The sequence below is a fragment of the Garra rufa genome, chromosome 20, assembly GCF_049309525.1.
Source record: "Garra rufa chromosome 20, GarRuf1.0, whole genome shotgun sequence".
Lineage (NCBI taxonomy): Eukaryota > Metazoa > Chordata > Actinopteri > Cypriniformes > Cyprinidae > Garra > Garra rufa.
In genome coordinates, this window is record NC_133380.1 from 603,630 (window position 1) to 631,340 (window position 27,711).

At 37.7% G+C, this 27,711-nt stretch overlaps 1 protein-coding gene across 1 annotated transcript in view; it reads right to left on the minus strand.

The window, feature by feature from the left end:
• Window positions 1-2,250: 2,250 nt before the first annotated feature.
• The window catches only part of LOC141294268 (ephrin type-B receptor 2-like), an 86,035-nt gene continuing 60,574 nt past the window's right edge, over window positions 2,251-27,711 (minus strand). Inside the window, exons 4-14 of the mRNA XM_073826346.1 lie at window positions 27,378-27,502; window positions 23,917-24,079; window positions 20,504-20,612; window positions 20,199-20,263; window positions 16,692-16,814; window positions 16,352-16,599; window positions 10,711-10,926; window positions 10,474-10,623; window positions 7,768-7,961; window positions 4,823-4,978; window positions 2,251-2,652 (exon numbers count right to left, since the gene is read on the minus strand). Coding sequence (XP_073682447.1) covers window positions 2,544-2,652; window positions 4,823-4,978; window positions 7,768-7,961; window positions 10,474-10,623; window positions 10,711-10,926; window positions 16,352-16,599; window positions 16,692-16,814; window positions 20,199-20,263; window positions 20,504-20,612; window positions 23,917-24,079; window positions 27,378-27,502 — 1,658 coding nt within the window. The 3' untranslated portion in view covers window positions 2,251-2,543. The remainder of the gene's footprint in view (window positions 2,653-4,822; window positions 4,979-7,767; window positions 7,962-10,473; window positions 10,624-10,710; window positions 10,927-16,351; window positions 16,600-16,691; window positions 16,815-20,198; window positions 20,264-20,503; window positions 20,613-23,916; window positions 24,080-27,377; window positions 27,503-27,711) is intronic.

The following is a 27,711-nucleotide window of genomic DNA, read 5'->3' on the forward strand; positions in this document are numbered from 1 at the left end:
TGAAAAGCTGAGAGCTGAAACTAAAGGGCCATTTACTATATCAAGCTCTAAGGAAAGTAAAATCCTACCGTCTTTCTGGAAACAGAGCAGAGTTGACACTCTCAGGCCTTTGAATTCAGCGCTAGGGCTTCATCGCTAGTCTCTCAAGAGCTCACACCTGGGATGGCCTGTCTGCTGGACGTTGTGTTTCACGCCTAAAGACTGAACGGCAGAATCTTCATTCTAATGGAAGCATTATGTAATGGGAAGAACAGAGAACGGTCAACACCATCTGATTAGAACTTCATCAGCACTCTTACCTACAGTACAGTAAACTGACCTCACAGTACTGCATGGTTTCTTAACACAGATGCATGTCAACCCTGAGGTTATGGAATAAAGCGAGCCCCTCGATGGCTGAGCTAGGAGTATTTTGTTATCCACAGTGACCTTAACGCTGGTACACGGACGTACCTGCACGTGCAAACACACAAACGCACTCATTCACGCACACAGACGCTCCAGCATGGATGAAGATGCCTCCGGCCTGTTCATCTCTACGGCTGCTTCCCATCCTAGTACAAAACAAAAGGCCCAAAATAAACATCGACAATAGCGACTCTCCATTCAGTTTGAACAACACATTAAAAAATTAATATGTACACTAAAATCCAACACAGTTTTGAGAAAAACCTCTCTCTGAGGGGGACGTTTCTGCTTCAGAATATTATATACAGAGTTTTTTGTTCTTATCCTATGTCATGGAGGTGAACGATCTCAGAGAGCACTGTGGAAGTACCATACCATGGAGAACGGTAGGAATTACAGATGTGTTTTCTGTATAAAATAAAACCTATACACACACACACACACACTAATTTACAGCCGATATTGTTTGTCCTATGAAACTTAAAATTTTAGCTTGGCCCCAATTGGTGAATGCAACCAGTTCAAAAATGTCATACAATAACAATATCCTCATATAAAACTATGCTTCACAATGAACAATCACTTCCCTGTTATGAAAATGTCCTCTAACTGCATACTTTATCAGATATTAAAACCCCTAAACACCTTATTATAAAACTTTTTTTTGTTTAAAGAAATGATTTTGGTGGCAAAAATATAAGCATATCAACACAGTGATCTGCAAAGTGTATCAAATCCAAGCTATCTGTGAAATCATAGTTTTGCACCACACATGCTCTGCAGCTCCATGGGCTTCATACGCACACACACACACACACACACACACACGCAAACACACAGCAGGGATCTAAACATAAACGAAGAGTAGATGATGTGAAGACCACACCATACGTGCACTCAGGGTTCTTCTCTGTAAGCAGTTCACGAAAAAAAAAAAAAAGAAAACGCTAAAAATTCTTTATGCAACTGCGGGGGAGAACATCTTACGCCGTCTTTCAAACGAAATCATCTTAGCCCATGAGAAAAAAGAGAAGGAATATAAAAGATGACCCCCTCGAGTCATATACGCACACGCACACGAAAGAAAATCCATCAATGTCAATGTAGATCCATCTAATACTGAAACTAAATGTTGGACTACATCAGGCTTGTACTGATGACCTCACAACGTCAAGTGCATCTGATATGTACAGGACGAGGTACAAAGGGATGATGCTCTATTTGGCAGGCTCTTATGACATCTGTAAAATATTTATTTTTTTCTCCCTCCAAGCAATGAGAAGTCTGCACCACAAATTCAACACTGTGATAACTATTTCAACTTTTTTTCACTCTCTGTTTGTGTGTTGATGTAGTTAAACTGCAAAAAAAAAAGTCTTGTATTTTCTTCAAGGCAGTATCGGCTGCCAAAAGGAAGTCCCATTTCATGGTGTTCACATACTTTTCCCTCGGCTGTCAGCGAGGGGAGAGGGATTAGGGTCCCGCAGGTTGTCCCGTGTGTATTCACTGAGCAGACAGTCATTATTTCTATTCAAGATTTTCCTAAAGTATTCGAAAGAAAATCTCAGAAGCATGTATTGTGGGGCGAACTGGCGAGCTGTTTTTTTTTTTGTGTTTTTTGATTTTTTAAACTCCTGTTTCTTCATCGCCCTTTTAAAGGGTAGCCTTTTGATTCAGTCCACCATATTCAGTCTGCAATGTTACACCAATCTATATATTTTATATAGATTCCATGTGTTTTCATAGCTTTTAAAAATTCTTTACAAAAACTCTTAAAAAAAAAAGACTAAAAATGAAGAAAAGTAAAAGGAAAATAAGGGGGCGGAGCCTATTGCTGGCAGATTGAATGGTCATCCTGTTATTGGTGGCGGCTAAAGCTAAACGATCAGGTGTTGTGACCATATTTTCCAGACGTAGCTTTCCCGAGTGGAGCCCATTAGGGTGTCTGGGGGTTAATGGGGGATTCAGATGACACAGATGGAGAACGAGAGTGTTTCGGAGGAGGGGGCAGGTGGATATCCTAGGTGGTCCAGAAGGAAAATCAGGCTTAGGGTCTGTGGTGGCCGCCCCGTCCCTTCACGTTGGCCCTTCGCCTCCTCCTCTTGTCCTCCTCCCAGTCTAATCGGGGCATGTGGTCAAACCTCTACCGATTGGATCTGGTTCATCTGGGCCCTCATCATCTGAACGCTGTTGAGGATCTTCTTCTGATGACCTGCTAGTGTCACTCCGACCCTGAGAATGTCCCTATGTACACACAGACAGGCAAGATTAAACATGTGAGTGCTCTGAAGCAGATACCATAATGTTGTAGTAACACATTTTTATTCACTGGCTTTATCACATGATGCCAAAGTAAACTGAGCATGTTAGTTCAAGATTGAGTAACCGGTAAATTCCTTTATCCCTATCATCCTCTGTTTTGTTGCACAATCCAAGCGTCTCTGAAACAACAACACTCTCTTTGTTTTTAATGGCGTGTCTAGTTTGGTCAGGTAACAGCTGAGGTGAGACGACAGGAAGAATCTAAGCATGCATTTCTGTGGTTCCCTTTTCCACTGGGATTGACATCCAGCAACAAAGATGAGAAAATATACCTTGTGCGTTTATCATTATACCTAAAAAGGCTGTCATTTTTAAATAAGTCTTCAATTGTATTTAATGTTTTGGATTTTATGAACTACACCACCAGTCAAAAGTTTTTGAACAGTAAGATCTTTCATGTTACCATTTAAAATAACTGTTTTCTATTTGAATATATTTTAAAATGTAATTTATTCCTGTGATTTCTACGCTTAATTTTTAGCATCATTACTCCAGTCACATGATCCTTCTAAAATCATTCTAATATTCTGATTTGCTGCTCAAAAACATTTATTATTATTGTTGAAAACAGCTGGGTAGATTTTTTTCAGGTTTCGTTGATAAATTTAAAAGAAAGTTTAAAAGAACAACATTTATCTGAAATTGAAATCTTTTGTAACATTATAAATATCTTTATCATCACTTCTGATCAATTTAAAGCATCCTTGCTGAATAAAAGTATTAATATCTATACTTTCTTCCTCCCAAAAAAAGCTTTTGAATGTTATAGTGTATAATGTTACAAAAGCTTTTTATTTCAGATAAATGCTGATCTTTGAATCTTGCCATTCATCAAAGAATCCTGAAAAAATATACTCAACTTTAAATGTTTCTTGAACAGCAAATCAGCATATAAGAATTATTTCTAAAGGGTCATGTGACACTGAACTGGCATGATGATGCTGAAAATTTAGTTTTGATCACAGGAATGAATTACATTTTCAAATATATTCAAATAGAAATAGTTATTTTAAATAGTAAAAGTAATTCAAAGTTTTGTTTTTGCTATACTTTGGATCAAATAAATGTTTAAAAAGCATTAAAAATCTTACTGTTCAAAAACGTTTGACTGGTGGTGTACTTTTAACAACATTTATTAGACTCGGTTTTCTACCTTTTTCTATTTTAATAGATTTTAAAATGTCATTTATTCCTGTGATGGCAAAACTGAATTTTTAGCAGCCATTACTCCAGTCTTCTGTGTCACATGATTATTCAGAAACCATTCTAATATGCTGCTTAATTCTAATATTTATTGCTCAAAAAATATTTTCTAATATTAATGTTGAAAAACGCATTTATTTGAGATCTGTCTTTACTTTCATTTTTGATTAATTTAATCCATCCTTGTGGAATAAAAGTATTAATTTCTTTCAAAACAAAACAAAATTAAATGAAACAAAACACTCACTGACCCAAGCTTTTGAACAGTAGCATAATATAAAATATGTGACCCTGAACCACAAAACCAGTCATAACGGTCAATTTTTTAAATTGAGATTTATGCATTATCTGAAATAATATTTGAACAAATAAGCTTTCCATTGATGTATGGTTTGTTAGGATAGGACAATATTTGGCTGAGATACAACTATTTGAACATTTGGAATCTGAGGGTGCAAAAAAATCTAAATATTGAGAAAATCACTTTTAAAGTTGAATCAAATTACGCTTTGATATATTTACGGTTGGACATTTACAAAATATATTCATGGAATGTAATCTTTATATCTTTATGATCTTAATATCCTAATGATTTTGACATAAAAGAAAAATCAATCATTTTGACCTATACAATATATTGTTGGCTTTTGCTACAAATATATCCGTGCTACTTATGACTGGTTTTGTGGTCCAGGGTCACATATTATATTTTATACCATATTGTGAAGCCCTAATAAACAGACCAGACAAACTTAGGGCAATATAAAGCAAAACTATGCATCGACAATCAGCGCTATCAGAGTCATACATCCCCTATAGGTTCTGCTGACTCAGTGATGAAAGCGTGGATGTTTTCCAAACTGTTCTCTCTCATAGATATAACACTTACTCCATGGTCATCTGGGAAACGAGGTCGAAGCTGGTGAAGTTGCCATTGGTGAAGTTGTCTTTGTACTGGCCCATCTTAATAGCATCCAGCCAATCATCCACAGTGTTAAAACTAGAGAAGTCCGGCACACTGCGGTCAAGCAAGGGCAAATGCACACTGGAGGGGCAATGAGAAAGAGATAGAGAGACAGATGAGTCACACTGTTGTGAATGTATGCAATAAAAATAGCCTTTAACCACCAAGCATACACTACAATCCCCCCATAGTATACATGGTACATTCCTACAGTACATGTGGTTCACATTTATTTGGCATATTATCATCAATGCAAAAGAAAAACCCTAAAACTAAAAACTAAATCTTATGCATATTTTTGGCAATTGTGACACACTTGGGGAAACTGAGCTATATTATTTCGTGGGTCAATATAATTCAATCTCTGGAGAGGGAAAAAAGGAACTTAGGGAAGAATTTAAGTGCAAAATATCCTCTGCCCTGCTTAATTCTTCAAAAAAAAATGCAATTAATGTCCCCAGATGACTGCACTTTCTAGCAACATTACTGTAGCGTATAAGCCTCCGGGCAAAAAGAGCTGGTGAGAAGTGTGCAAAACCCAAACCTCTCACCATCAGCGCGATGACAGAAGAAACTGGGCCACTTTACAGTTGTCCACAAGAAACTGACTAGAGTTTTGCCCACTGTTACTTTGCCTCCCAGATTTACTATTGTTTCAAGTACACGACTGCCTAAAGCCTTTAATAATGATTTGATCTATCAAACACAGTTGATTTTATTTATGCGGCAATTCAGTGCCAAAAGAAATAACTCACAAACTTCACAGCATCAATAAAGTCCACCACAGGTATCGGACGTAAAACCGAAGCATTGACCAAAGATTGAAAACAGAACAGGAATAATTTAGAAGAAGGCTGTTTAAAGCATTTCTATTAAGGTCATATTCCATTTGGGTTTATAAATATGCCTTGAAGGATGCAAGTGAGTCAGGTCTGGCAAAAGGTCAGACGCAGAAAATGTCCTCTTATATATGAAACACGCACGCAAAAGGACACATGCACACAGACATACAGTGCGCTTCAGTGTAACGGCGAGGCTGTCGAACTAATCTAAGTACTAAATACCTTAAAAAAGAAACTTCAAAGCAAGTAATAAAGTCGTTTTTGTAGCCACACGTGTATCATGTAACATGGATGGATCTGCACTTCTCTCCAAACAATACAGTATTATGTATGTGCAACGGTTAGACTGAAAACGTCATTACGATCCCTTGATGCTGCCACGGCATACCATAGTGTAAAGTTTCACGTCTGTGTCTATACTGCTTTCCAAAAAGGCAATGTGTCTCCATAAACTAAATACTGTAGGAACTTGTTTAAACATCTCCATGACTTTCTACATAAATATGATTTATTGTAACGACTATTGCGCACTACTCTGCATGAGTTAAATTATGTCAGATGAGTCAAAGTGTTAAATGTACGCCCTGTTCCAAAGCACAGTGAGCTGCCTTGCTGTCTACAGCCTTCTAGGTAGAAGCCTAAGTGAAATGAAACCTCGCAGCGACTGATTTGGAACACTTTATACATCACATACATGAGAAGCTCCATTCACAATTGATTACAATTGAATTGTAATTAACCAACATAGCACTCACATACAGTTGAAGTCAAAAGTTTACATTCACCTTGCAGAATTTGCAAAATGTTGCAAAATAAGAGGGATCATACAAAATGCATGTTATTTTTCACATAAAAGACGTTTACATATAGTCGACAATAGAAAATAATAGTTGAATTTATAAAAACGACCCTGTTCAAAAGTTTACATACGCTTGCTTCTTAATACTGTCCTGTTACTTGAATGATTCACAGCTGTGTTTTTTTGTTTTGTTTTGTTTTGTTTAGTGATAGTTGTTCATGAGTCCCTTGTTTGTCCTGAACAGTTAAACTGCCCGCTGTTCTTCAGAAAAATCCTTCAGGTAGCACAAATTGTTTGGTTTTTCAGCAATTTTGTGTATTGTGTATATACAGCAATGACTGTATGATTTTAAGATCCGTCTTTACAAACTAGGGACAACTGAGGGACTCATATGCAACTATTACAAAAGGTTTAAACACTCACTGATGATCCAGAAGGAAAATCTATGCATTAAGAGCCAGGGGTGTGAAAACTTTTGAACAGAAGATGTGTACATTTTTCTTATTTTGCCTAAATATAATTTTTTTTTTATTTAGTACTGCCCTTCAGAAGATACTTACATGTTTCCCAGAAGACAAAGTAAGTTAAATGTACCCTGATCTCGACTCAATCACACAGTTAGTGCAAGATGAGCATTTGTGGGTAAAAGTATATAAATTTGCAATTTTTTTTTAGAAAATGATAGATCGTTTCGCTAGACAAGACACTTATTCTTTGGCTAGGATCGTTTAGAGCCTTTTGAAGCTGCACTGAAACTGCAATTTGAACTTTCAACGTGTTGGCTCCCATTAAGGTCCACTATATGGAGAAAAATCTTGGAATGTTTTCCTCAAAAACCTTAATTTCTTTTCAACTGAAGACAGGAAGACGTGAACATCTTAAATCACATGGGGGTGAGTAAATTATCAGGAAATTTTTATCCTGGAAGTGAACTAATCCTTTAATGACGGATCACGTTTGGGACTGTTTTTCATACAGTATGTCCACAGAAATGAATATTTCACTACTGTAAAGAGACAATTCTGACAGATATTTTCCATACATCGTGCACAAACACAAATAATCGATAATCAAATTTCTTGTCGATTACGTCACTTGTTATTGATTAGCTGTTAGCTCTAGATTGCAACACTCTTCACATAAAATCCTGTCTGCTAGGTTTTACAACCACTGACTCATCCGCTTCTGATCATCCAAGCAAACTGCACTCCGATTGTTTTCCAACTCACCCTGATGACAGTGGAGTCATGGCCTTCAGGCTGTTGGGGTTACGGATCATCTTGTCTAGGTTGTTGACAATCTGGCTGAACTTGGGCCGGTTGTTGCGGTCTTTCTGCCAGCAGTCCAGCATGAGCTGATGGAGGGCACTGGGGCAGTCCATGGGAGGGGGCAGCCGGTAGTCTTGCTCAATGGCGTTGATGACCTGCAGAGGGAGACACAGATCCGTGAGGGTCTCTAGCTGGGTAATAAAAGGGGCGGAGAAAGATACGCTCATTGAATTCAAAATTTCAGTGACAGGTGACAAACGATAGTAGAAAAGAAGGGTTCGGGAAATGACACATGCTTTTCAAACTTGGGTCTCCTGCATACTGTATTTTAAACTATTCGACACACAGTGGGCAACATTAATGTGTAACATTATCAGATAATCAGATAGACGTTTAATTCTCTGAATTGTAAGGAATTACATTTAAATAAATAATAAAAAAAAAAAGTAATAAATTGCCATAAAACGCTGTTTTGATAGGAGCTGTCGGCATGGCGTGAGGCAGGTGGCAGTAGATATGAGCCAGCGTCTGGGCGGGAGGGTTGTAACACTGCAGGAGACAGAGGATTGATCTGTAGTCTTCATAAATGCACTGTGATCATTATCTGGGTCTTAGGGGGACACAAGGAAGCCATTTGTCATTGGCCACAAACACACACATGATCACACTCACCCTTCACACTTACAAAACCACACACACACACACAGACTATAAACAAGCGGCCACAGTCAGCTGCTATCTAATACCTTCTAAATCAGCTAATAGATCTTGATTATAAAGGTGCTGATAACAGCAATTTGGCAGTACAAGCGTTTCCTCTTTGATCAAAAGTGAAAAAAGAGCGTTCTTAGTGTTACTAAGTTTTTTGGCAGCATTCAGCACGAGTCTGGCTCCCATTCGTCCTACTCATTTCCAATCATGCAACATCTGTCAGATTAAACATGATTAACACACGGCCTGTAATATACACGCCGAATGACTGTACATTTGGAAAATGTGCTGCAAGTTGTAACAGGAAATGAAGAACGTCACTTAAATTAAGCTTAAATACATCTCCAGCAAATTAACTATGCAGCATCACTAAATGTGCAAAACAGATACTAGAGGTTTATCCGAAGTGGATGTACCGTCACATCTGAATGAAACAGGCTGCTTCAAACGGCCATGAAGTGGAAAGTACGAGCAGGACCCGAGTGAGACCCGTCGTTCCCCAGCTCATTATCGTAGCCATTACGGTGCTCCATTCAAGGCCTGATTAATCTCATTCAGGCGCCTCAAACGGCCAGCCCGATGGGAGGACGGCGACGCTATCTGGAGCTGCTAATAAGATAACTGGTGAGATCTGCGCTCCCTCTTAGCGCATTAGCGTTCACACTTTCAATTTGAAACTATTTTCATTATCTGGACCCATAATTTGCCTTTTCCCAGCCACCCAAAGGGATGCTAGAAATGGGAGCTTTCTTCAAGGGCAGGGGGACTGTTTAACGTGGCACCGTGCTTTGCATGTGAAATCATCTTTTTGTTCACCATGAAGTGAGAGTGAAGCACAGGTGAATTTTTGTGGTCGCTTTTGTGAGAGAGAAAATGATCCCTTTTGACACAATAGCTTGATGTAGCCACCAAGAGCATACGTTCTCCAAAACAAACACAACCTCTTATTTAAACCCCAAAAATGCGATCTCTTGACGCAAATCCTTATGTCTTCTTCTGCATTCTGAAGCCAATGTGATGTGATGATCGGTGCGGCTGTTTCTGCAAAGACTGATTGCACTCATGCAGTGTTTGGGGTCTGAGGTTTGGCGTCGCATACAGCAGAGCAGCACATGGGCAGATTTACGACGTGCTCTCTCTGCTGTTTACCTTAGCCTCTGATTCAACATTGCTGCACAGCGTTCATCTATCACGCGCTAACATACGCCAACCGACCAACAGCCTCTGGCATGATCATTTGACAGCGCTTCTATTGGAAAATTGTTTTAGAAGAAATTGGCGGTTTTACATTTATAAAGATGGAGGACGTGCAGCTTAGAAAAGGTTATGAGGTTGGAGAGCAAATTGGAAGAACTGAATAAATACCTAAAGTAAAAGAGTTGTATAAAAGCAAATAAGAATTTAAATTTTGCATATTACCCAGCACAACTCTTTTCAACATTGATAATAAGAAGAAATGTTTCTTGAGCATTAAATCAATATCTGACCCTGGACCACAAAACCAGTTATAAGGGTCAATTTTTTGAATTTGAGATTTATATATCATCTGAAAGCTGAATAAATAAGATAGGACAATATTTGGCCGAGATACAACTACTTGAAAATTTGGAATCTGAAGGTGCAAAAAAAATCTAAATATTGAAAATCGCCTTTAAAGTTGTCCAAATGAAGTTCTTAGCAATGTATATTACTAATCAAAAATTATGTTTTGACATATTTTTACGGTAGGAAATTTACTAAATATCTTAATGGAACATATTGTTTACTTAAAATTCTAAGGATTTTTGGCATAAAAGAAAAATCAATAATTTTGACCTATACAATGTATTTTTGGCTATTGCTACAAATATACCTGCTACTTAAGACTGGTTTTGTGGTGCAGGGTCTTTCTAAAACTTTTACAAATCTTACTGACCCCAAACCTTTAAACGATATTGGAAGCAGTGAGATACGTACGTCTTGATTAGTCATGTCCCAATATGGCCGCTCTCCATACGACATTACTTCCCACATGACGATCCCATAGCTCCATACGTCACTGGCGGAGGTGAACTTCCTATATTGGATGGCCTCTGGGGCTGTCCATCGAATAGGGATCTTCCCACCCTGTATAAACCCAAATCATCAATTAATCTCAAATCAAAGCACAAGTTCGCACGAATGTTTAAAATCAAATACAACAAAACTTCTCACCAGGGCACTGGTATAGGTGGGATCAGATGTGTCGTCCTCCAAAAAGCGTGAGAGTCCGAAATCGGACACCTTGCATACAAGGTTACTGTTAACTAAGATGTTGCGGGCGGCCAGGTCCCGGTGCACGTAATTCATGTCTGCGAGGTACTTCATCCCAGAGGCGATCCCTCGTAACATGCCCACCAGCTGAATCACAGTGAACTGCCCGTCGTTTTGCTGTAAACAAGAATAGAACAGAAATGGGTCAAGACATTAAAATATGTTTTAAAGGAGACAACGGATGCACAATTCACTTTTACATGGTGTTTGCATATAAATGTGCTTTAGCAGTGTGTGAACACATCCACCCTACAATCCCCTAAAAACCTAAACAGTCTCAATTATCAAGCCGTTTTGATTTTCTGGGCAGTATGACATCATACTGCACAAGCCCCGCCCACAACCGTTGATAGACTATATATTTGTGTATTTCACACTAAATAAATGCAAATTACTTTGTCTAATGAGATTTATTTATTTATATAAGTTGATATAAGATGATTATTTAATAAATGAAAAAAAAAAAAAAATTGTTACTTTTCTGTTTGTTTTCCATCAAAAAGTGATATAGAAATATCCAGAGGTTTTAGCCTTGATGTTGGTAATACTTGATGTTAAAAGTCTTCCTTTTATTATTTAAAATATTCTTCTTTAATATTAATATGTGACCCTGGACTACAAAACCAGTCATAAGGTTAAATTTTACAAAACTGAGATGTATACATCATATGAAAGCTCAATAAATAAGCTTTCTATTGATATATGGTTTGTTGGGATAGGACAATATTTGACCGAGATACATCTATTTGAAAATCTGGAATCTGAGGGTGCAAAAAAATCTAAATACTGAGAAAATCACCTATAAAGTTGTCCAAATTAAGTTCTTAACAATGCATATTACTAATCAAAAATTACATTTTGATGTATTTACAGTAGGAATTTTACAAAAAATCTTCATGGAACATGATCTTTACATAATTTCCTAATGATTTTTGGCATAAAAGAAAAATCAATAATTCTGACCCATACAATGTATTTTTGGCAATTGCTACAAATATACCCCAGCGACTTAAGACTGGTTTTGTGGTCCAGGGTCACATATTGTTTCTACATAAATTTGAGGATTCAATGTGAAACTATATTACAAGTTTGTCTCTTAATCACAAAAGAAAACAATAATTAGTTAAAATCTTATCTTAAAATTTATTCACAGTCCTACTTATAAAAGGTTTAGTAAAGGTGAAGTGTGTATCCACAAAAAAAAAACAAAAAAAAACTATATTACCAGACATTCTTAGTACCAATTTGTACAGACTAAAAGTTTACATACTCCTTTTCAGGATCTGCAAATTGTTAATTATTTGACCAAAAGAGGGATTATGCAAAATGCATGTTATTGTTTCTTTGGTACTGAACTGAATAAGATATTTTACATAAAAGATGTTTACATATAGTCCACAAGAGAAAATAATAGTTGAATTTATAAAAATGACCATGTTTAAAAGTTTTCACCCCCTGGCTCTTAATGCAACTTTTTTTCATTCTGGAGCATCAGAGATCATTTGAACCTTTTGTAATACTTGCATATAAGGCCCTCAGTTGTCCTCAGTGTGAAAAGATGGATCTCAAAATCATACAGTCATTGTTGGAAAGGGTTCAAATACACAAAAATGCTGGAAAAACAAAGAATTTGTGGGACCTGAAGGATTTTTCTGGAGAACAGCAGGCAGTTAAACTGTTCAGGACAAACAAGGGACTCATGAACAACTATCAGCACTAAATAAACAATAACATGCATTTTGTATGATTCCTCTTATTGTATTAAAATAATTAACATTTTGCAGATTCTGAAAGGGGGATGTAAAGTGTTAGTAACTGTGCTACATTTACCACTTCTGGGCAACCTATAAATCCCAAACAAAAGCACTAAGGCTAGAATAAAGCTGGGGAAATCACAGTTAATGTCTAGTATGCCCAGTCGGATAAGAGTAGAGATTGAACGCAATGCATTGAGTCAAACCTGGCTTGGACTGGCTGTGCAAACACTCTGGTGAGGATTGGTAGAGTTTATGCTACGCAATGCTAGATCAGACATTCGATGATCAATGCGGGCCGTGGCAAATCTTGCAGCTGTTGACCATGGTGGTCAGAAAGCCCTTTGCTCATGAGGAGGTCCAGCAGTTTCTGACCCAGCTGTGCTTGCAGCTGCCTCCATCTGTAGACCCTCCGCAGACAGCCATGAGGCCAGCAGCATGCAGCTTCTGATCAGAGGAGACGAGCGCAGCAGGCGCAGTGCGGACAGACACGCACGCGTCAAGTGGAAAGCAGTGGACGAAAGAGCTAGGAGATGTCTTCATTCTGTGTCGCACACAAACTCATCCTCCTCTGAGCAGCATGTGCCACACTCAAACCCTTCCCCCACGTTAAGCCAACGTGATCGAACTTCTCACCCTCCGCAGCAATTACGCGGCATCCATTATTCATAAAGCTGAAATCCTTCACAAATACAGCCTGGTGCTCTAATCTGCTCACAGTGTTTGCCTATAGTTTAATTGGAGGAATTCTTCACCTCAGAGTTATTTGGATCTGCAGCATGAGCGAAGCAAACATTCTTTCTTTTCCGATTAAACGTGAATTATTCCATGCTGTTTCTTCTGAGACGCGTCTTTGCTGTCGGTTCTGTTTGGCTGTGCTTAACTTTTCAGTTTGATGCTTCTCAAATCTGTCTGAAAGTTTCGGCAGCGCACCTTTTTGAATTCTCTTCCTTTCGCTCTCTAATCCGCCACAAAACAATACTGGAAGTTGGATCAGCGCAAGAAAGACAGGTTAGCGTTGAGTCTCTCAGTCCTGTCTTACAAGACGTCCATCAGACTCATATTCTAGCGCTTCAGCACTAACACACACTGTTGTCATCCACTGTCATAGTGAGGTGCCACAACAGAGGCGTGTTGTTTTCAAAGAATTCAGCGTTCTGTCAGAAATGGATGACAGTCTTGCAAAAACAACACAATTTTGCACGCTACACAAAGATCTGAGGTGTTTCAAAGCTCTCGCACACCTCCAAACTGACATTATGAGAGCAAAAAAAAACATTTTTCAAATGTTTTAATATAGAATCGTAATTTGAAACCTGAGGTGTTTGTTGTAGTTTTTCACCCTTACTTCTACTTACATTATCAGATATCAGTCATTTCTTCACACGATGGCACAGTAGGGCATGTGCGTTCTGTCATAGGGTGGGCTGTGCAAGTATAAACACGAGCGAAACAACTGGCTGGCCAAACAGCTAAAATAACATCAGAACCTCACAATTGCAGAGGTTAGCGAGAGCTGGAGCTGATTGTGGTGAGAAGAAATAAATTCAGTTCAAATGTCTAACAAATGGCGGGTCGTTTGGTTCCTGTTTACTCGCCTTCGTTTAAACGCCATAATCATGAAGGTTTCTTGTTTCAGATAATTACACTTCCTGAGCCTAACACCCCGAAAAGCTACACGTCAAGGATAAAATAAGTTTTCTCTCATGATAGATCAGAGGCAAAGCCTTGCTAATGAGCAAAATAAATCATTCCTTCCCCAAAGATTACATATTTACATAAATCAAAAGCATTTTTTTCGACGCAACACACAGAGAGCCCAATTAGCAGCGATCAAGGCATCCGGACACCTATTTTATCCACATCAGCTCTGCGCTGACATCAAATTGACGCATGCCAGTCATCGGCCCGACAGCGCATTTTCTTCTCATTCAAGCAGGACCAGGATGATTCCAGTACTCGGGTTAATCATGAGATTGCATCTGTGGATGCTGGGCTTTCAGATTAAAGGATTAGTACACTTCCAGAATAAAAAAATCCTGATTATTTACTCACCCCCATGTCATCCAAGATGTCCATGTCTTTCTATCTTCAGTCGAAAAGATATTAAGGTTTTTGAGGAAAACATTCCAGGATTTTTCTCCATTATAGTGGACTTCAATGGTGCCCAACGGGATGAAGGTCCAAATTGCAGTTTCAATGCAGCTTCAAGAGCTCTACAAGGGAACAAGTGTCCTATCTAGCGAAACGATTGGTTATTTTGTAAAAGAAAAAAAAATGTATCTACTTTGTAAGCACTCCTTCAAATGTTGGGCACCACTGAAGTCCACTATATGGAATACTTTCCTTAAAAACCTTAATTTCTTTACAACTGAAGAAAGAAAGACATGAACACCTTGGAAGACATAGGGGTGAGTAAATGATCAGGACATTTTATTCTGGAAGTGAACTAGCTTTAAAACACCAAGTGCAATTTTCAAATCACTATATGTGTGTTCTGCGATATAGGCCGGAAGCACATATGTTGGCTCCGTTTATGAGACACACTGCTCATCTGACGCTTGTAATGCAGAGAACGTGGCCATGAGAGCGTGACCAATGCAAAATGAGGGCATGACTAACCACAGAGCAATGATTCAACTATTTCTTTAAAGAGATCGCTTTAAAGCAAATGTTAGCGTGGCAACCCGTAGAGATGAATGGAAGAGAACTGAGCTTATTACAACAGTCCTACAGCTGGAATCAATACTGAGAGTAGATGTTTGCTACAGGGGGGTAGCTGGGTATTACAGAGAGACCCTGTGGAGAATTACCTGATGGACAGCATGAGAAATTAGGAGGGAACATTTGTATGATGTTCAGCATGCTGATGTGCATACACACCTGCTGATGAGAGATTCAACTGGAATTCGAGTCATGTTTACGTTGCTGAGCTTGCGTAAGCGTGGGGAAATCCGCATTATTATACTGAATCAGTTCATTCAGAAGGTTTGAAGGAACTAGTTGAAAAAATGATTAACTGATCTGTGAGTCATTGCCCTGAGACATTATGAGTGACTCCTCAAAATATTGGATATGAAAGATTTTGTAGTACAAAAATAAAACAACAAACATTTTACAAAATATAACGTTAAAAGTGTATAAATCACTCGTTTTTTTTAAAAGAAACATTGTCCAAAAGCGACACCAGCAGGTAAAATTACAGCGGGACTTTGTGTCTCTCTGGACTCCCCTGAGCCCATTGAGTTTTAACAGACCCCCTAAATCATGCCATGAGTTTGGTGGGAGGTAATTGAGAATGAATGGGGGAAAGTCACGTAAGAAGAAGCGATGCTTCCATCACGATGTGATTGGATATGACTGGTTATGGTTGGCTGTGATTGGCTCATTCGATAAATTCTGCCTCTTGTGTTTGTGCAATCCATGTTTGTGAATCGGTCTGATAGAACAATATGGTGTTAATGGGAAGACTCGTTTAAAAAGTATGTAAACAACTCACACACTTGGATATAACCGCTTTGTTACGTCAAAAAAAGACTTGAAATGGCCTGAAAACCTGATATGTGGGTGTTTTTAGTGAGTAATCAACTGTCTGTGATCAATATTTACAGAGCTTTAATGACTAATGATTCAAAAGCTTAAAAAAAGCTAAGAGTTAACTGTTAAAAAGAATAGCTGAACATGAGTTCACAAACAAAATATATTGTTTCAACTGTAACTGCCTTAAGCTATTATTTTGGAATCAATGTAAAGTGCTTAAAAACACTAAAGACTCAAAATATTCTCACCCTGAGGAAAGAGTCCAATGAGCCGTTCTCCATAAACTCTGTGATGATCATGACAGGGCTGCTTTTGGTCACCACTCCCTCCAAATGGATCACATTGGGGTGATCAAACTGCCCCATGATGCTTGCTTCACTCAGGAAGTCGCGTCTCTGCTTTTCTGTGTAACCGGACTTTAGTGTTTTAATGGCCACAAACATCTCCCTCTTTCCTGGGAGCTTTAGGTTACCACTGCATACCTCTCCAAATTCTCCTATGGATAGACACAAGTGCGCTATTCTTTAGGTCAAGGTGCAAGAAAAACTTCATTGTAGAACACTGTTGGATGTTTGGAGGTTTGATTACCTGCTCCAATAACCTGCTCGATTTTCACACACGAGATGTCAATCTCCTTAGCAAACTCCCTCACTGCTTCATTGGGGTCTTCGTAGGTAAATGGATCAATGTAGATCTTCATACCTGGTGACACTTGGGAAAAAGAACAAACAAAAAAAAACAGCTATAATATTTAAATGCTGCACAAAACACCGTACTGTGCTTTGGATTCTGAGCATGACACTGAAACAGCTCATGACTAAAGTCAGTGGAGTGTAACGGCATTTGCCAAGAGAAAGATAAGGCATTCTAATGTATGTATCACCTCTAGGGTGTCATAGTCCCTGGTAGAGACCATATATCAGCATTTTCCATTGCTGCCAATCAAATGGCTTTTGATTGCAGGTAAATTGGCTTAAGGTGAACTTAAGTGTGCGAGGACTTAAGTCATTTAAATCCGATTATTCAGCTTCTCGACTCCAAATCCATCTAAATGCATTTTAATAGACATTGTGTTTTCAAGCAGCTGGAGAGGTTTTCTACTGGTGATCTGGCTGCGCAGACGCTTTTGGATTTGATAAATGTGCTCTTGCAACAGACAAGAAGAAGATAAATAGAGTGAGAGAAGCGAATGGCATCGACCATCAAAGGATTTGCAAACGTCAATCTATAACAAATTCATGAGGTTGAAGTGTATGTGCTATGCTGGAGAATGTGCTTCTGAGCAGAGCTCACTTTTTAAGGGATAGTTCACCCAAAAATGAAAATCTGTCATCGTTTACTCTTCCTCACTTTGTTCCAAACCTGTGTAACTTTTGTGCTCTGTGGAGCACAGAAGGAAACGTTTAGTAGGATGTTCCTACTGCTATTTTATAGCATTCTGTCTAACATCCTTTTCACAGAATAAGACAGCAATACTTGGTTGAAATGACATGAGGGTAAGCAAATAGTGACAATTTTCCCTTAAATGAGCAGGTCATATGGGTTTTTGAAAAATATATTTTATGCAAATTGTAATGTAGCTATCCTTCAACAGTATGTTAATCAAAAAAGTGCATGATAAATAAAGATATTGTCTCTCAAAAGAAATAGTCGACTAAACGAGGTGTCATATTTTTTATCTTATGCCTGTTACGATATACGTCACTAGTTAGTGTGTACATCATTTCGAGAAGAAGCTGTGTTTAGTGCTGTGAAAGCAAGTTTGTTTTGTTTTCATTGCCGAAATATGATTATGTGAAGTATCAGTGGTTAAAATTAATTTTGTTTCATGATCCCACAGCAATACAATTCAAACCTTTTGTTGTGTGCTCATCATTTTACAGAGGACTGCTTCTCTAATCTTGGCGAGTCCAATGAGGGATTTGCTAAATGCTTGTCCATAAACATAAGATGCCTTCTTTATTTGGACCAACAAGCGTCTCCGAAACACAACCTGTAAGTATGATTAATACATTATGTGTACATTTTCAATTGAGTGCTCAAAATAGTTTTTGTATTAATATGTGATTTATACCTAGTGCAGCTTTAAGTTTCCAGGTAAACCAAGATAATACTGTCTTAGTGAAATAATTCGCTGTGATCCCACTATCTTCTAAGAATGTGTTGATTAATGTAGACTGCCGTTGTTCTAATTACTCCGTTTAATAATAAAGAATGTAGATGGTTTGCAAACTGCATTGTTTCATCAGTAGCACTCGGCTAACGTATCCATCATTATTGTTTTGTGAAGGGTTTTGTTTTTCCGACACGCATTGTATATGGAAAGACCAATCACAACAGACATGGCCAGCTGACCAATCAGAGCAGAGTAGGCTTTTATGGAAGGGAGGGGTTTACAGACCTGAAAGGAACCCTGGGTATTGAGACTTGCGTGGCTTAATATAACGTAAATGATGTTTCTTACTGAAATATGTAGTAGAAAACATGAAATATTTACGCTATTTAAAAAATCCACATCGTTTTATACATATTTTGGACTATGGGGGGCGCCATTATTTCGATGACGTCAAATGGTTGCACTCGTCAAGCTACTGGCGCTACTTGTTGCTATTTTTACCACATCGCAACTCTGAATAAACAACTTGGAAAATAAAATACTGATACAATGCCACAATGGTTGTAATTTTTAGTTGAGAGGCAACAAGAGAAGCGATGTAAGTCTTTACTGCTTTAGTGAAGAGCAATAAGAATAGGAGAAAAAAACTTCCTAATGACCCACATCTTTGTTCTCTCCTCTATAGCCCTGATGCCTTTGAGGCTACTGAAAGAGCTTACAAATGGCAAAGACAAGAAACGCTAGATGCCATCCTGACAGGATGCAAGTTGTATTGTGGTAAAAAAAGCAACGTCTAGTGTTAGTAGCTCACCAAGTGCAACCATTTGACATCATCGAAATAATGGCACCCCCATAGTCCAAAATATGTATAAACGATGTGGATTTTTTAAATAACATAAATCTTTCATGGGTTTTCTACTGCATATTTAGTAACATCATTTACATTATATTTACATTTACATTATATTAAACCAATCAAGTCTGCTGCTTTGACTGAATCGTTTTGAAATCATTGCAAAATTATTCTAATATTAAATATATATTTTGATAAAATTTCAATGTTTTCTGACCTTGCATTTAAACCTGTTACAATATTAGGACACTTTAAAATGTCTTATGACCTGCTCTTTAAGATTCAAAAAGAATGTTTAAGAAAGAACAACACAAGTGAGAAGAGTAAGAAAATGCGAGCACTTTCGGCTCTTGAGCACTAATGGATAAATTCTGACCTTGATTTTCTAGGTTTTACTGGCACCACACTCTCCCAGAAATTATTTCAATAAATACAGCATTTACAGCAGTCCTTTACCACTGATTACACAGCATAAAAGCTGTTTAAATTGATAAGGAAGGGCAAAGAAAAATAAAACTTGAGGAAAAGTGCCAGAGCGTTTTCATTCAGCAGAGTGAGCAAGAGAGAGATAAACTATAAGCCCTCAGAGAGAGAGAGAGCAAGCAAGCGAGCGAGCTTAGCTTTAAATTATTGCCTCGAGAGAATCTTAAAGATTTATTTCTATAAATGGAACAGCACTCCGAGGCTAAGGCGGTATTTACTGAAGTATTGCTCATTTTATGACTAATCTTTAATGGATCTTACTAACTTTGAAACACCTGGCACTGAGCTTTTTTTTGCATTAGCTTTGTGTACTGCTTTGATGGGAAAATAAACAAGTGATGGGAAAAGAACCAAGCACGAGAACAAAGATGAACAATGAAAACGCTTCTAGGGGAAGTGGCTAATGCACTCTCTGATGGGATTTCGAGGGAAGCTGTGGGATTAATATTGCACAGATTGATCTTAAGAAGCTGAGGTCCAACTTTGAGATAAAGGTGCGTTTGATGGTGAAAGAGATACAGTAGCTAAATATAGGTGTGTGAGGTGGGTAGATGAGAGAAAGTAATCTTACAGACTCCACACAGTGCATTTTTAATGTATACATACAATGTGTGCATATAGTAGTCAAGATCTAAGTACTCACTGTGGCCGCTGGTGTAGTGCTGCAGCTTGTCTGTGTATTCTGAATCTGCTCTCTCAAATCCACGTCTGCAGGCGAACAAAGGCAAACAGCTGTTTAAAAAGGTGCTAAAGCCATGAAAACAACACTCGCTACTGCCCACCATCATCTTGTTAACACAACCTCATCATTAAGTGAGTTTTTACAAGCTTTGCTGCTCTGTAAATGTCCGCTAATGAAGCAAATCAGGACAAAAGCACAGGGTTCTGACACGTTGCTGGTATAATTGGGGGAAGCTATGCTAATGGTTTACAAGTTTAGGAACTCACCGGTTGCAAACGATGATGATAACCACCACCGCAATGAGGAAGACCAGACCAGCAGCCGCCGAGCCAATGATGAGAGGCAGCTTCTCTTGAATGCTAGTGTTGTACTCCTCTGTAGGCACACATACACACACATATCCAAAAGTTAGCACTTCCTGACAAACCCCAGCAGAGTGTCTCTATATCTGATACAGCCTGAAGCAAGTTCAGACTCTATTGAGGCACTGCAGTGTGTGTCTACACAGGTGAGAGACCCTCACTTCCCCACTTTCGCGGTGGGGAATCTGGGACAGGAAGCCCTGTGTGAGATACCTCGAGGCCGTAGACTTGGACTGCTTAGTTCCAGCAGCATATGGGCAGGCGATGGAGGAAATGTGTGTATTGGTGCAAGACAGACGGATTGGGATGTTGGGAAGGCCTGGGGAACTTTCTTTTCCCTTTCTCTCCTGCCTAGCTTTCTCTATTCGTTTATAATTACAGACTATCCTTTCACAACGCAGACAAACCCCTGGGCTCACTCTGCAACCCTAGAGGCTAAGTATGTGTTAGCGTGCTACCGGATTTTACCACATTTAAACACTTGTTCCCAAAAGCTGAGGTAGTAAGTAAACAAAAACCTGAACTTTGTCGGGTCTCCTGTGAATTCAGCAGCACTGTAACTTCCTGTTTAATCGGTTTTAAACTTCTTGGTTTAAATCACTCAAAGCGCGCACAGCCTGCTGGCATGACACATCCGTGTTTGAATCACCTGGCTGAGCATGATCATGCCAGCAGAGAGCTGGGGAGGATAGATCAGACTAATTCTGACTCTCTGCTCATAATAAGCGGCTTAGAGAGTGAGTAGGCATGAGTGAGGCAGCTGCCTCTGAATGAGGTGATCTGGGAAGGGCAAAACGATGGGCGGCCGTCCAATGACATGTTTCAGCTACCATTCTTCCTCTTCAGAGTTTTGGAAGCAGAACAGAATCCAAAAAAACTGTCCCTAACTACAATAAGCAAAACTACTATTTTTGTGTAACCTATTGTTCTTCTAAGGATTATTATTTATTTATTTTCAAGGTTTTTGGGGGAATTTCAGGATTTCTCTCCATATAATGGACTTCTATGGTGCCCCCGAGTTTGAACTTCCAAAATGCAGTTTAAATGCAGCTTTAAAGGGCTCTAAATGATCCCAGCCTAGGAAGAAGGGTCTTATCTAGAGAAACAATCAGTTATTTACTAAAAACATTTACAATTTATATACTTTTTAATCTCTACACAGAGTACACACAGAGCTAGACAAGATGAGCATTTGAGGTTAAAAAGTATATAAATTGTAATTTTTAGAAAATAACCGATCGTTTTGCTAGATAAGACCCCTTCTTTCCTCAGCTCTGATTGTTTAGAGCCGTTTGAAGCTGGATTTTGGAGAGAAATCCTCAAATGTTTTCCTCAAAAAACATAATTTCCTTACGACTGAAGAAAGAAAGACATGAACATCTTGGATGACAAGGGGGTGAGTACATCATCTGTAAATTTTTGTTCTGAAAGTGAAAAGTGCACATATGTTGGAATTGCAGTGATTGCTTGGGCCCGTCAACACTGCTTGCAGCTTTAATTTTAATGTTGTTGTTGTTTTATATTTAGTGCTGTCAAAATTGGTGCATTAACGCAGACTATTAATTTATCCTGTTTAACAGCGTTAAAATATTTAACGCAGTTAACGCGAGGGCGGGGCTAGGGTTGGCTAGCCAACTCACACTTCTGTCTCTTTTTTTCTTGACAAGAAGTGCATTTATTTAGTCACAGAACGTCTTTATGACCACGTTAAATGGGAGACTTTTTAGACATGCAGATTCGCTACAGGAGGCCTTTATTCACCCCCCGGAGCTATGTGAGGCACTTTTTAATTATGGATGGATGCACTTTATTGGACTTGTTTTGACCTGTTGCAGAGAAACACATGACTATTGCCATGATAAAGCTTGAAAGAGCCTTTTTTAATATAACTCCGATAGGATTTGTCTAAAAGAAGGAGGTCCTATACACTTAGGATGGCTTGAGGGTGAGTAAATAATAGGCAAATTTTCATTTTTGGGTGAACTAACTCTTTAACATACTCGAAAACTCTTGAAACTTTGCACACATGTTGGAATTGCGCTGATGGCTTGGGCCCGTCAACGTTGCTTGCAACTTTAATTTCAATAATATTGTTTTTTTTAGTGCTGTCAAAATAAGCGCATTAACACGGGCAATTAATTGTTCCAGTTAAACGCAGTTAACGAGGGGCCAGGTCTAGGGTTGGCCACCCACTTCAAAACTGCTGCTTTTGTTTCTTTTTTTTCTTGACAAGAAGTGCATTTATTTAGTCACAGAATGTCTTACGACCACATCAAATGGGAGACTTTTCAGATGCACACTCCAACTTTACTTTACTTTACTCGAACGAGAGCAGGAAAGGTACAAGTGATGAAGAGCTTCAGTCGAACAATAACGACCTGCGGTCAGTTGAGATGTTGATGAGAAGTTTAAGTTATTAAAGTCTAATAAATGTTCAAATTGATAGCTCTCAATTATACTGTAATCATCAGTGATACTCACCTTCAGTCATAAAAAATATTTTACAAATATTAAAAATATACTGTCTTTATGTTTCTGTTTCTACATTAATTTGAAGACTGGATGTGAAATTATTGCAATGTAAAAGTATATTTAAAAACTTAATGTTAGATGGGATTAATCACAATTAATTTTAGAAAAAAATGTTTTTTAAATCGATTAACAGCACTATTTTCAATAATATTTGTCCTATTCACAAAATATGTTGTTTAAATTAATCATCATTTAAATCAGTTCAAATAAAAATTTTTGGCTCAAGATATCTATTTATTTGATCAAAATACAGCATAACTGTGAAGAAAACATTTCTCAAGAAACATTTCTTCTTATTATCAATGTTGAAAACAGTTGTGCTTCTTAGTATTTTTGTGGAAACCGGATTAATTGATAAAAATAAGTTCAAGTTCAAAATAACACATTTACCAAATTTTTAGAAACATAATATATGTATTTACTGTCACTTTTTATCAATTTATTGCCACTTGCTAAATAAAAGGCAGTTTAAAAATAATACAAAAAATCTACAATTTTCCTTCACATTCTTAACATGTTCCTCAGATCTAATCAGAAGCACGAAGCAGAGAGAGGACAGATCATTTGGATCGTCATTAGAGAATTAGATTAGTAGATGAACTATCTGCCTCAGCAAGTCAATTACACACTGGTTTGCTCTTATGATAAGAAGTGGGAGATGTAAGAATGATGGGCTGAATCATATGCGTGTAATTTATTCTCACAAAGACGAAATCTGAAAAGATGATGTAGATTTTTGGATGAAACAAACCATCATTTTATAATTATTTGTATTAGATATTCACCCTCGGTCATGGTCTGGAAGTACATCTTGCCACTGTACCGTCCGAACCCTGCCACCGTACGTGCTCGGACCTGGAAGACGTAGATGCCTCCGGGTTTGAGGCCACGGATGACTGCGGTGTTGGTCTGACTCTTTATTATGGAAGAGTTATGCTCCGTCTGGTCCTGAAACAGAAAAATGACCAAAAAAAGGATAAAGACATCCATTTTACAAATCCAGTGGCATTCTGGTCACAGTTTTTCACACTAGAGGACATCACAAGAGACTCAGAGGTGTACATATGGCTCTCTAACAGGGCTATCTATCTCATCAAACCCCATCAGGAGAGCTCGACTGAGGGTGCTGGGCAGAGGAACGGTGGCTGACACTTTCAGGCCAGCCACGATTCATTAGTCTAGGCTGAAAGCTGTGGCCATTGTCGCACCGCTCGAGTGTCTGTTTGTGTAAGCGAAGAAGAGAAAGAGTGATAGCAAAGGAGAAGCAGAGAATGTAGGACTCTGTGTGTGTGTGTGTGTGTGTGTGTGTGTGTGTGTGTGTGTGTGTGTGTGTGTGTGTGTGTGTGTGTGTGTGTGTGTGTGTGTATACATGTACTACTTGAGTGCTCCGCTTTTTTCCTGTCAGCTCTATTTCTGAGCTCTGTGATGTGAGCTTTGCTGCAGTCTGAGAAGAGTGTTTTGACAGGCGGTCCTCAGCACTGTCTGAGAAAGGAATTATACTGAGGAAAGAGTTAGAACAGGAGCAGAGCCCTGGGGACCGTCAGCTTGTGTATGTGTATCACAAACAAAGAAAGAAAAGACAGAAAGTATCTGTCAGACTATGCGTGTTGTATTTAAGGGTGTGGCTGCCTTATGTGTGTCAACCAGTGAAACAAAACGAACGAAATGGGAGGCTGAAAGAATATCGGCATTTTATGTGGGCGTGAGTGCTTCTCAAGCACAAGTTAGCGTGTGTGTGTTTTCAGCAGTTTGCGCTGACAGAGAGGAATCTGTAAGTGAAATATTTTTTTTGCTTTTACTGCAGTGAAAAATCTCTGTTATTTTAGCCACTGGTATCCGGATCGAACCACAACAGTCTTTTCCAGTGACTGCGTTTGTAATATCACTTGACAGAACAAGAGTTGGCTATTTATATCCAACAGCTGCCAAAAGCCTCAATTAAACAGCAACTGTAAACAAACAATCATTTTCTCTAGGAACTTTAATACATCAACATTAATAATAAAAATAGCAATAATACAATGAAAATGTGCAAAAAGTAAATATTATGATGGTGTTTTAGTGCAACGTTAAAAAAATAAAAAATCTAATATTATGAGATTTGAGAATCAAAATATTTTGAGAACAAAGTTGAAATTACAATAAACTCAAAATATTTTGAGAATAAAGTCAAAATTATGAGAATGAGTCGAAATGTTTCGAGAATAAAGTCGAAATGTTTCGAGAATGAAGTCAAAATTACGAGAATAAAGTCAATGAGGATGAAGTTAAAATGTTTTGAGAATAAAGTCGAAATATTTTGACAATAAAGTCAAAATTACGAGAATAAAGTCAAAATGTTTCAAGAGTAAAGTTGAAAAGTTTAGAGAATAAAGTCGAAATTACGAGAATAAAGAAAAAATATTTTGACAAAGTCAAAATTCTGAGAATTAAGTCGAAATGTTTTGAGAATAAATTCAAAATTATGAGAATGAAGTCGAAATGTTTCGAGAATAAAGTCAAAATTCTCAGAATAAAGTCGAAATGTTTCAAGAATAAAGTTGAAATTACAAGAATAAAGTAAAAATATTTCGAGAATAAGGTCAAAGTTATGAGAATGAAGTTGAAATGTTTCGAGGATAAAGTCAAAGTTATGAGAATAAAGTCTAAATGTTTTGAGAATAAAGTAGTAAAAACATCTGTGGCGTCCAATCTTTCATTCTTCACTTGTATTTAATTAAAAACAAACTTTAAAAACAGACTTTATTCTCAAAACATTTTGACTTTATTCTCAAAATATTTCGACTTTATTCTCATAATTTTGACTTTGTTGTTCAAATTTTTCGACTTTGTTCTCCAAATATTTTAACTTTATTAATATTTTAGACTTTATTCCCGTAAATTCACGTTTATTCTTGAAATATTTTGAAATATTTAGATTTTATTGTCAAATATTTCGACTTTATTCTCATAATTTTTTTATTCTAATAATTATGACTTTATTCTTAAAATATGTCAACTTTATTCTCGTAATATTTCGACTTTATTTTCGGAATTTTTAACTTAATTCTCATAATTTCGACTTTTTTCTCGTAATATTATGATCTTATTCTCAAAATATTTTGACTCTATTCTCATAATTTCGACTTTATTCTCGTAATATTTTGACTTTATTCTCATAATTTATTATTTATTTATTAATATTCTCAAAATATTACAACTTTAATGTCATAATCTTATAGATTTTTTTTTTTATTTGTTAACATGGCATTAAAACGCGTTGTAAAATATAATGCACAATTTACTTAAAATAGTTACCTATTATTATATTTATCATTATTACATTAAAGAGAAGACTTGTATGGCTCACTATAGTTTCTTACTAAAATATGTAGTAGAAAACCCATGAAAGATTTACGTTATATAAAAAATCCACATAATTTTATACATATTTTAGACTATAGGGCGCCATTATTTCGATGACGTCAAATGGTTGCACTTTATTGGCGCTACCTGTCGCTATTTTAACTGCAACACAACTCAATAAACAATAAAATACTGAGACAATGACCACAGCTGGATATAAGCGTAGACTTAAATCAAATGCTGTACCATTGATTTGTCCCCATAAGGAGCCTAAATGCTCACAAATATTGAGTATAATCCACGCTGAGACGTCATAAAAGCGTTGGCATGTTTACATCCTTCCTGGATGGCATCTAGCATTTCTTGTCTCTGCTGTTTGTAAGCTCTTTTAGTAGCTGTGGTCTATAAAAGCCTCAAAGGCATCAGGGCTAAAGTGGAGAGAACAAAGACGCAGGTCTTTAGGAAAGTTTTATTCTTTTCTCCTCTTCTTATCGCTAGGAATAGCAGTGTAAATTTACATTGCTTCTCTTGTTGCCCTTTGGCTGAAAATTACAGCCGCACATTGTGGCATATCAATATTTTATTTTCCAAGTTGCGTATTCCGATTTGTTTTGCAATAAAAATAGCATCAGATATTGCCAAAACCCAAAATATGTATAAAACGATGTGGTTTTTTTAAATAACGTAAGTCTTTCATGGGTTTTCTACTAAATATTTCAGTAAGAGATATCATTTACGTTATATTAAGCCATACAAAGCCAACAATCATAATACACGGGGTTCTCTTTTTCCCCAAGATTTAATAATGCATACTTACGATAATGTTAAATGACACTGCATGCATTCCGCATTAAAAGTGTGTAACATGCATTACACATTAATCAAGTGTGATATGTGATACCTTCTCATAATACTGCAGCTCGTAGTCCAGTATGACCCCATTGGGCTGGTCTGGCTGGGACCAGGACAGAGTGATGCTGTCAATGGTGCGACTGACCTGATGCATGATAGACACTGTAGAAGGTGCTGTAAAAAAAAAGGATAAAGGCATATTAGATACAGAATGATGCAAATCAAGTTGCCGATCAACTTACACACTTTTAATATATAGTGACAGAGGCATTAAAGCACATATCCTGGTGTGTGATTAAACAGATGTAAATTACACTGCGCTGAACCACATAAGCAAGGTGGCAAGGGGAATTTCCAAGCCAGGTTTGGTCTCCGTCTCAATC